This window comes from Armigeres subalbatus, chromosome 2 (assembly GCF_024139115.2).
Source record: "Armigeres subalbatus isolate Guangzhou_Male chromosome 2, GZ_Asu_2, whole genome shotgun sequence".
NCBI classification, from domain to species: domain Eukaryota; kingdom Metazoa; phylum Arthropoda; class Insecta; order Diptera; family Culicidae; genus Armigeres; species Armigeres subalbatus.
Window position 1 is genome coordinate 181,612,365 of NC_085140.1, and position 11,552 is coordinate 181,623,916.

The following is an 11,552-nucleotide window of genomic DNA, read 5'->3' on the forward strand; positions in this document are numbered from 1 at the left end:
ATTGAAAAGGCAAGTAGGCTGCAATGAAGGAAAATTGTCCAAAATTTGTTTCAACAGAAACTCCCAAGGTTTCAAAAACTTTGGTTTCAAATGAAGAAAATAATTTATGTTTGATACGTCTATTAATGACAATGGCGACCCCACCACAGGCGCTGTCAAGACGATCATTTCTGTAGATAAAATAGTTTGGATCTCTTTTAATGGAGAGTCCTGGTTTTAAATACGTTTCAGTTATAATGGCAATATGCACATTATGAACTGAAAGGAAGTTGAATAATTCATCTTCCTTACCCTTTAGAGAGCGGGCATTCCAATTTAGAACTTTCACACAATTATTTGGATCCATTGAAACGGAGTCCGATAACAATTTTTTGTGTGTACTTTATACCAACCTGAACAGCTTCAGGAATGGTATTTGCTTTGAACATTGCATCAATCATGTGATGCAATTGTTCAGTTAAAAAATCAAAATCGGAAGCAGTCATGCTACCTGAATCGGCAACATGACCGTTATTTTCCGTTGGAACATGGGTATAAACCTCATTTTGAGAAGAGAAATTTTGTCTACCAGCAGCGATGTTTGCATACGTAGGTACATTGGAAAAATTGGAATTTACTGAAGTGCTTGCTACCCGTTGACGAGCGGCAAAATTTGTTTGTGAATTGTGGTGGGTATGAATTGCTCGACCGGTAACCGGTTTCGAAATTTGAGCGTTTGAAAAATTTCTACCCGTCGAATCTGGGATCCGATTGGAATTTCCCGTGATCAATTTTGCACGAGAATTCAAAACTTTTTTGCGTGAAGGGCATTCCCAGAAATTGGATTTATGATTGCCCCCACAATTAGCACATTTAAATTTTTGAATCTTCTCTCACAGGACATGCGTCCTTGGCGTGAGAGGTTCCACCACAAATCATGCATTTAGCATCCATGTGACAATGTTTGGTTCCATGACCCCACTTTTGGCACTTACGGCACTGGGTGGGGTTTTGGAAATTTACCCCAGGCCTGCGGAAATGTTCCCATGTAACACGGACATGAGACATAATACAGGCCTTTTCCAAACTTTTCATATTATTTAGTTCACTTTTGTTAAAATGAACTAAATAAAATTCTTGAGAAATGCCCCTCTGGGAAGTACCAGAATGGGATTTCTTTTTCATCTTAATTACTTGGACTGGTGAAAATCCAAGTAATTCAGAAATTTCAATTTTAATCTCATCCAGTGATTTGGAGGGAGACCTTTCAAGACGACTTTGAACAATCGCTCAGTTTTGTCGTCGTATGTGAAGAATTTATGGCGCTTCTCAGTTAAATACTGAAGAAGACGTTTGCGATCGTCAAAGGATCCCGGCAAAACGCGGCAGTCACCCTTCCTAGCAATCTGAAATGAAACCTTGATCCCCTGAAGGTTACTCAAGATTTCATTCCGAAAGCCAGAAAACTCGGCAACAGATACCACAATTGGCGGAATCCTTTGTTTCTTCGCATGAATCGAATCACCTGGGCTAAAGGTAGATTCGATTTGCTCAATTTCATCATTAATCAAATCGAACTGATTGCTCAGTTCGATAGGAGAAGAAACATTGTCAACATTAGATTTAGAAGGAATATCTGAATTCTCCAGCTTCCTTCTATTTTTTCCGCGCTTTGGCAGGACGGTCTTGAAACCTTGTTTCTTTGAAGGAAGTGGAGAATTCAAAGACTCCCCCTTCCTCTTGTTTTATTAATACTCATTGCTGAGCGTGGAGACGTGACCTTCTAAGAGGTTTTTCCCAGAACGGTGTCCCTGCAGGATTACCACCGCTTGTCGGAATTTTACTTCCGCAAACGGGTCCAACGTAAAACGAAGGCACGGGTCCTTGCAAAGATCGTAACGGGATCAGTGGGTACAAATAGCGCTAAGAAGCACCGTTGAAATTAAAATAGCTTCGGGTAGTATTAAAAACTTCCTTCCGCAAAGAGAGAAAGAACCGCACAGCACGAAAGCACGATGCGGTCTGCTCACTAACGCCATCTGGTTCGTGTTTGTACGACGATGAATTTCATGAGTAAATGTTCAATGTTGTCTGCTTGTCTGTGACCATACTGTTGCAGATCATATTATTTCGGAACTCGTCCATTTGGCGGCGCTAGTGTATATAAAAAAACTCGTTGAGTTAAATATTTCGGAATCCGTAATATTCAGAAAGTTGCCGTCTTTTTTAAGCAGCTCAAAACCATACTATTAACCATATATTATTTTGAAACCCAACCGCTTGGTGGTGTTAGAGAATAAAGAATAAAAATGTTGCCGTCTTTTACATTTTTTTTAACAGCTCAAAACCATACTATTAACCATATATTATTTTGAAACCCATCCGCTTGGTGGTGTTAGAGTTATAAAGAATAAAAAAACATGTTATTTTTTAGTTCATTCGCTTGGTGGCGCAAGCTCCTCCTACGGAAGTTGCGCTAGCAATTTCTCTGGAAGTGCTTCTTGGAATTCTTCCGGACATTCCTCTGGGAATTCCTCCGTAAATTCTTTTAGTAGTTCCTCTGGAAATTCCTCCAGAAACTCCTTCAAAAGTTCCTTCGGGAATGCCTATGGAAGTTACTCCGGTAATTCCACCGGAAGTTTATCTGGAATTTTCTCAAGAATACCTCCGGGAATTCCTCTGGAAGTTTAAACTAAAATCCTTCAAAAATTCCTCAAGAAATTCCTTTGGTAGATCGGAAGTTCCTCCAAGAATTCCTTCGGGAATAATTCATCGAGAAATTTCAGCAGCATTCCTCCGTAAAATGCTCCTCTGGGAATTTCTTCGAAAGTTCCTCAACAAATGACTCCAGAAATACTTCAGCAATTTCATCGGGTGCTCCTCCTGTAATTCTTCCGGACATACTTTCGGAAATTCATCCAAAAATTCCTCTGGAAGTTCTTAAGCAAATGCCTACAGAAGGTTACACCCGATTCTTTTTTTACACGGGGGATGCGTGCCGTGTGAAAACAATCCGTGTAAAAATAATCCGTGTTATTTCGAGAATCCGTGCAAAAAAAATCCGTGTTATTTTGAGAAACCGTGTAAAAAAAGCCGTGCAAAAAATATCCGTGTAAAAAAAGTAACCGGGTCTTTGTTAATATGGGGGATGCGTTCCGTGTAAAAATAAATCCGGGCTATTTCGAGAATCCGGGTAAAAAAATCCGTGCTATTTCGAGAAACCGTGCCAAAAGATCCGTGTTATTACGAGAATCCGTGTAAAAAAAAGCCATGTAAAAAAATCCGTGCGAAAATAATCCGTGTAGAAAAAAAACGGGTGTATAAAGAAGTTCCTCTGGGAAGCTCTACGAAAGTTCATTTAGGAATACCTCCGAAGGTTCTTATGTGAATTCATCCGTAAAATTCCCCTATAATTTCTCTAGAAGCTCTTCAGGAAATTCCCATGGAAGTTGCTCCGAACTCCTCTTGGAATTCTTTTGGAAGTTCTTTTTGGAATTCCTTTGAAATTTCCTCTGGGAATTCATCCGGAAGTTCCTTTGGGAATTCCTTCAGAAACTCCTCCCTGAAAATTCGTACACAACTTCCTCTGGGAATTTCTCCGAAATTTCTAAGAAAATTACAACGAAAATCCCTCCGAAAGATCCTCCGATATATTCTATTGAAGTTCTTCAGGAAATTCTTACGGAAGTTTATTCGGAGCTCTTCGAGGAATTAAGCTTGAAATTAATCCGGAAATTTCTTTGGGAAATCATCCGGAAGTTCCTCAGGTTATTCTCTCGGGAGTCCTTCGAAATTCCTAAGGAAATTTCTTCAGAAATCCCTCCATAAGTTCGCCCTATAATTTCTCTTGAAGTTCTTCAGGAAATTCTTACGGAAGTTTATCCGGGAATTCCTCCGGAAGTTCGTCATAGAATGTCACGGAAGTTCTTCCGGAAATTTCTCCGGAAATTCTTTTGAGAATTTCTTCGAAGCTCCTCCGGAATTCCTTCGAATTCTTCCAGAAGTTTCGGGAATTCTTCTAGAAGTTTTAACAGATTTCCTCCGGAAGATGCTCCTCTGGAAATTCTTCCGGAAGTTTCTCAGCAGATGTCTCCAGAAGTTCTTCAGCAAATTTCATCGGGAACACTTCCGGATATTCGTCCAAAAATTCATCCGGAAGTTCTTAAGTTCTGCGGATGTTCCCCGGAATTTCTACGAAAGTTCCCCAAGAAATTCCTCCGAAAGTCTTGTGGGAATCCCTCCGGATTTTCTTTTGGAATTCTTTCGATGGTTCATCTAGGAATTCCCCAGAAGTTCCTCTGAGAATCCCCATGGAAATTCCTCTAAAATTTCCTTCGGCAGTTCTTCGAGAAATTCATCCGAAGTTCCTCGGAAAATTCCTGCGGATATTGCTCCGAAATTCTCTCCGAAAGTATTTCTCTTGAAGTGCTTCTTACCAATTTAACCCCATGATTTAAGGACGTTTAACTGTAGTACATGTTACAGTTAACTAGATAATTATAGATAAATCAACGAATACTTAAATTAACGATGATAATTTATCGATTAACAACCCTGTATGAACACCTCACCAGGAAAAGAACATCTGAGGTCCACCGTCTGACCGAGATTAAAACATTGCAAGATCGCTTTGGTGAGCACAAAGAAAAGTTTAGGGTCTGTTGCTTTTCCTCTGACCAAGATGCAATTAGGGCGCTCGTACCAAATAAGGTTATCAAATTTTATCGTACTGTATATATAGTGGTTAGAATATCAAATTTAGTTTTAAGTCTTTTTTCATTAAACAAGGCCTTGCTCGGGCTACTATGTAGGATTAACTTGCCCGGTGCGAAAACTATAATTATATTAAGAAATTAATAATTCTTAAGATGAAGGGCCATGTGGTCAACAACTTATAATGTAAAATTATTGTTAAAAACAAAAACTAGAAAATAAATACAAATAAATAAAAAAAATCGAAGTTTCGTGTGAAAAATCGAAAAAAAATGCTCATGAAAATATCTAAAAAAATGCCTGGAGAACATCCGGAGAAATTCGGAACAAGTTTCTTACGAATTTGATTAGAATTTCCTGTGGAAATAAAGGAAAAATTCTATATATTTACAAATGGGGCATTTGGCGAATTAATAGAATATTTCGTCGATATTTATAAGAATTTCTCTTGGTAATTAAGAATATTTTCCCGTGGTAGTTAAGATTAATTTCCTGTAGGAATGCTGAAGAATTTTGTGTAATTTAAATGCACTTCATGTTAAAGGTAATTAAAATTTAGAACTTTCTGTGAAAATGGTAATAATTTACTTTGACAACTTGAGAAAAATCCCGTGGAGTTCTAGTAGAATCTCTTCTTCAGTCTCATTTTCAGTGAAAATTCAAGTAGAAAGTGCTGCGTGCAGAGAATCAGAAGTATTTTCGTGGAAATTCAGAAAAAATCGCGTTAAAATGAAAAATAATTTTCCTTAGAAAGTCAAAGAAGTACTATTGTGGATTTGCTTGTGTGAATACAAAAGAATCCCCATTAAGCATTTCCTGATTAAAATAAAAATATTACCCGTGGAAATTATAAACCATGCCCCGTGAAAATTTGTGTAGCATGCTCTAGTCTGATTATAAAGCTGCAGAAAAAGAAATAGGTATCACCCACAAAGTACGTCACGCTTCTAAGGGGGAGGGGGGTGGAGTGCTAAATACTTCACAAGACTGCTTTGAAACTTGCGTAAAACTGAAATGATACTGGGGATACTACTATACCCAAAACCAATTATAAAAAAACCTTAGCATGTACAAAAGACTGCAAGAAAAAGTGTCTAATACAAAAAATGTAAGTTGCTCCAGAGACTAGCCCACAGGCAAGCTTGCGGCCATTATCGCTCGCGGAGAATTGGATACACGGCTCGAGGCCACGGTTGCGCCCCACGCTTTGCAAGCCGTTCTGCACCTAGTCAGCCCACCTCGCTCGCTGCGTTCCACGCCTCCTACTACCTGCCGGGTTGGTCACAAACACCACCTTTGTAGGGTTGCTGTCTGGCATTCTTGCAACACGTCCTGCCCATCCTACCCTTCCCTGGGTTCGCCGTAGAGTTGAGCATGCTCGTGGTTCATACTTTCCCGCCACACACCGTCCTGCACACCGCCAAAGATGGTCCTAAGCACCCTTTTCTCAAATCCTGCGAGTGCTTGCAAGTGCTCCTCGAGCATGGACCAAGTCTTATGTCCATAGAGGAACACCGGTCTTATGAGCGTTCTATACATGATACATTTGCGATATAGTGGGCGTGAATATTTTTTGACCGCCGTTTCTTCTGAAGCCCATAGTAGGCCTGACTTCCACAGATAATGCATATTTCACGAATGACATTATTATCAGCCGTTATTAAGGATCCAAGATGCAAGACTAATTCATCGACCACCTCGAAAATATCCCCGTCTATCGTAACACTGTTTCTTAGACGAGCCCTGTCGCACTCGGTTCCGTTCACTAGCATATACTAAATCTTCGATGCATTCACCATCGGTCCAACTTTTGCTGCTTCACGTTTCAGGTGGTATTTTGCAAGGTGTTTTTGTACATATTTAGCAAGGTTGAATGAGTTTACCACCTTAATATTATTGTGAAACTAAACAGAACACTCTGTCGGTGGGGTGATTTGTTCGAAAAGCTCTTTCTTTTATCAATATCTCCTTGCACCTTATTCTGTGTAATCATTTTTACACCATCTGATAAGCAATTATTACCAGATACCTTTTATTGCATTATGCACCTTTCGCACCTCGCACCACGCCACCACTTTGAACTATTATGCACCTTTGTCATTCCGTGCCCCCCCTTCACATGATCGCTGTGCACGCTAGTGATAGTTATAACTTTTTGTCCTTATATGCAAAGGAGAGGATAAAGATAATGTTGCGCTCCATTTTATCTGCAACAAATATGGTGAGGTAATTGTTGTAAATTTTTCAAATTGCCATAGTTTGTATAGGGGAAGTGTACCGGTTTTGGTCACCTCAGTGCCTAATTTGGCCAACCCTGACAAATGCGTATTTTCAAAAAAAAAACTCAGTTTAGATCAGTTGCAACAGCGAAGAAAGATAAAGGATATATCTCCTGTTAGAGCTAATAAAACCCTCGAAAATGGCTTTACTTTTGGAGTTATTCGAGAAACTGGCCAGAATAGGAACATGGCCAAAGCTGGTACAATTACCATTAAGGACTTTACGAAAGAATTCCTTGAGGAGTTTTTGAAGGTTTTTCTAGATTTATTTGCGGAAGATTTTCACAATGGAATTCCTGAAGGAATTTTCGAAGGTATGCCTAAAAGTATTTCTGGGTGACTAACTTAATTAATTCCTGGGGAAGGATTTTCCGAACGAACTTTTGAATATATTATTTCATCAGAAATTTCTTCAGCAGGTGATTCAGAACCTGCTGAAGAAATTTCTGAAGTAACTCTTGAAGTAAATTCTCAAGGAATTTTCGAGAATATCCGAAGAAGTTTTATTGGAATCTTGATATTTTTGTTTTTTGTAAGTCTTTATTCCAGATTCAAAACAGGATGTCGTTTTACTACTGCCCGAATTTCGAAGGACTTCCCGGAGAAATTCCTGGCAAAATTCCCTAAAGAATTCATTCAGATGTTCCTAAAAGAATTATTGTAGAAATTTAAAAAAATGAATGAAAATTCCAATAGGAATTTGTTTGGAAAGTCCATTAAAGATTCTTTCGAGATTTTTTTCAATAATTCTTTAGGAAATTGCTTAAACAATTCCTTCATAAATTCAATTAGAAATCAAAGGATATTTCGAAGGAGTTTCAAAAGGAATCTCCGAAGGTCTAAAGATTTTCTACCACGTCATTTATTCTTCATCTGATCGCGGACTATTGCAGATGGGTATCAACGTCTAGTTAAATTGGTGCTTGTGCAACAATAATGGGACGCAAGTGGGTAAACAGATCGAAATGCAAAATCATCCGCTCTAGCACTGACATTAGACATCAGCATAGGATAGAACATCACTACAACGTGTTACGTCGATTTATGATCATGAAGATACAATCGATTTCTGCAAGAATTGCTAAATAAAATCCGGAGGAATAACCGAAGGAATACCTAAAAGAATTTTCGAAATAATTCCTAGGGGAAGTTCTGAAGAAATACCTGAGAAAAATTTCAAAGGAATTCCAAGAATTTCTTCTTAGAGTTTCCAAAGGGATTTCTTGAGAAAGTACAAACAGAACTCTAAAAATATATTTTTCGAAGAAATTCCTAAAGGAATATCCAAATGTATTCCTAAAACAATTTGCGTAGGTGTTATATAATAGGTACTAAAAAAATCCTTAACAAATATTTTTTCGAAATTGTCTTATAATTCCTTCTTTTAATTTTCGAAGGGATATTATGAGGAATTTCCATAGAAATTTCAGGATTTTTCGACGAAGCAATTTTTATAGGATTTTCAGAAGAAATCCCAAGAAAATTCGAAAGAATTCTTGGATGAATTTCCAAAGGCATTCTGACAAAAGTTTAAGAGTTTTGGAAATTTCTTCAGAATTTATATTGGAAATTCCTTTGCGAATTCTTTTAGTAATTCATTTGTAATTTCATTAAGAATTCCTTTGGAAAAAAATTCGGAAATACATATGGAAAATCCTACGGAAATTCTTTCAGAAATTGTTTTAGGAATACTTTCCAAAATTGTTTTATCTTTGTTTAAGAATCCCTTGGAAAGTCCAAAATATTTTCGGAAATAGCTTTCGAAATTTCTTCGAAAATTCCTTCAGCATTTGTCTAGTGATGTAAAGTCATTAAATCTCCTACCCGCTAGAAGCCCGCTTGAAACGAAAATTGCAGTTTTATTCTACATGCGATTTTGCAGTTGATTTTTTTCTTAAATTTGGTACCAGTATGCGTAGAACGGCAGCATACAATCACATTTCTGGTACTGTCCCAAATTGTATGCCGTACATTGTATATTTAGTTATTTGTTTAGATGTAAGCTAATCCATTTAGATAAATGTGATCAAATAATCTCGGAATTTTTAAATTTAATCAACTATAGTCAGTCATCAGCCGATTTCTGCGGTCGCGTACTGTATATGCGACACATGAACATCTCGAATTCATGATTTTTTTTCTGATGTGTCGACCAGGGTTATAACTTAGTATATAAAGTGATACTAGGACACTTACGTTGAAAATATCAGACCTTGATTAATATAATCAGATTAAGTTATAGAAAAAAAACAATTGTCAACCATTAAATTCAAAATGCAGCCTCTGGAATTAATTATTGACAAACAAAAGTTACATCCACACAATTGCCAATAACGGATACTGAGGCCAGCGTAATCAATCGGGCCACTAAGGAATACGCCTGGTAAGCAGTTTAACTTTATGAAACCAATCAGCACCAGTCAACACTCTCTCTGTTACGCACTGGACATCAACCTGTGAACTTCGTTATAATTGATAAATTGTGTTAAAATGAAGAATTGAATAAAACAGTTAATTTTAATATGAATAAAGTGTAAAACCCTTTTTTTAAAAAGACTATCACAGGCCACGAATCTGTAATTATAGCGATACTCTGCCAGGGCAAACTCCGCAAGCACAACTAACCTGTAAAATAGTCCAAGTGCAGCTTGTTTCCGAAAAACCGGGTTTGGGTCGGGTAGCACCCAGTCCAGAATCATCTCAGTTTCAAGCACCTTCAGAGCTTCCTGAATTGTTTCATTTTTGAACAGATATTTTCCCACGAGCGCTTTTTCTGTCTTTATCGCGTGCGTGAACTGAAAGTAAGTTCGACCTAGACACGGACTGACTAGACTACTGAAATCGAAACAACTTACGCTTGGATGGATTCCTCCGTAGCATATCGACGTCTGGCTAACTGTTGCTTTGTTGCTGGAAAGTTTAATCAAGAACGCCGCATTAACATAGGCTTTGGCGTTTTGTGCTCTTGGCTGCACTTTATATGATTTGAAAATATGTATGCCTGGATCCAGTGCTGGTAGGACAATGTTTGTAAGAATCTTTTTGTTCATATCCTCTTCGATGAGCTCCTGAGGAGTGACATTATTCATCATCCCATTTACGTTGACTGAAAAACCGGGAAAGTCCAAAGCTTATTTTCTTCATAAATATTAATCTAAATTCGTTCTACTTATTGTCAGATGAGCTCCTACTGTTTCAAGAATGATATATAAATCCGATGGAAACTCGTGATGTTGTTGCTTCAGCATCAGATTCCCTGCTAGTGAGCCAACGTTGCGTACTGCACTATGGGCGATCATTTGAACATGATTTGCTATTTCTGTACAGTATTTGAATCGAGAATCTTTTGATGCTGCCTCCAACAAAATGCTCATGAATTCAGTTAATGACACATTTGCTCCAACGATCAGCTCACTGCCCAACCAATGCGAATATAGCTCTTCCACTGAACTCACGTCAATAAAATACTGCAAAGTGCTTTTTCTACGATAAACACCATGTCCAGTATTACCACCCACAAGTATATACGATTCATTTTCAATTTCGGCAAGGATTTTCAATATTTCGTCAACACTGTACACTTTATGCCACTGTTTTCCTTCCTTGAATATCAGTTTTAATGGATGTCTTTTGCGAAAATAATTCAGAGCACTACAATCATGATTCGTCGCTGTACTGCAATACACCTTTCCAATGTCTTCAATATCCCCGCACATTTTTGCAACTCTATCGCTTACATCACAGGCAAACGATTTAAACGCGTCTAAAATTGGTCGATAACCTGTGCAACGGCAAATGTTCCCATCTATAATATTTTCAATCTCGTTCATGGTAATATCCTTTCGCTTTGAATCCACCAAGCTATACATGCTCATAACCATTCCAGGCGAACAAAAACCACATTGCGTTCCATTGAAGTAAGCTAATCTTCGCTGGACTGGATGGTAACCATCTTCCTTCGATCCGATTCCTTCAACCGTCACGACATCTAATCCATGACAAGAAAATACCGAATATAAACACTGGAATCAAGCACTCGATTTATCACATAATTAGTAATATACTTCGAATGAAAACTAACCGAATTGACAGAGTGCGTTGTTAGTTTCTTTGTAACAGGATGTACTCCTTTGATGTTGACTATGCATGCTCCACATCCTCCTTCGAGACACATAAACTTAGTTCCAGTGAGATAAGCATGGTTTCTGATAAACGAATTCAACGATGTATCAACTGGGACATCATCTGGTGAAACTGAATAGATCGCTAAGTTAAATTTCTCCACATCTTATAAACGACATTATTTACCTTTATACAATTTTCCATTTATGGTAAATATGGCAGCCATCGTGCAATGTGGATGCTCACAGGTGAGAAACAGCCAATAAACTGATTGAGGCCCATTGAACCCAAGGTGATGAAAACTTTGCGAAGAATTCAACCGAGACGCATGAAACATTGTTGCATTAGCCTACAACTCACGAAGAATTGAAATAATTCGTTACTTGTCCGCTTTTCAGTTCATTAGTTGACCAGCGCGTCAACAACGTAGTGTGATCGTTAAGAAAAATCAGTTCTAGG

The 11,552-nt window shown here is 38.1% G+C and overlaps 1 protein-coding gene across 1 annotated transcript in view; it reads right to left on the reverse strand.

The window, feature by feature from the left end:
• The window catches only part of LOC134215575 (uncharacterized), a 65,672-nt gene extending 54,297 nt beyond the window's left edge, over positions 1-11,375 (reverse strand). The window contains exons 1-5 of the mRNA XM_062694731.1: positions 11,280-11,375; positions 11,053-11,225; positions 10,141-10,993; positions 9,827-10,077; positions 9,597-9,766 (exon numbers count right to left, since the gene is read on the reverse strand). Coding sequence (XP_062550715.1) covers positions 9,597-9,766; positions 9,827-10,077; positions 10,141-10,993; positions 11,053-11,225; positions 11,280-11,319 — 1,487 coding nt within the window. The 5' untranslated portion in view covers positions 11,320-11,375. The remainder of the gene's footprint in view (positions 1-9,596; positions 9,767-9,826; positions 10,078-10,140; positions 10,994-11,052; positions 11,226-11,279) is intronic.
• Between the last annotated feature and the right edge of the window lie 177 nt (positions 11,376-11,552).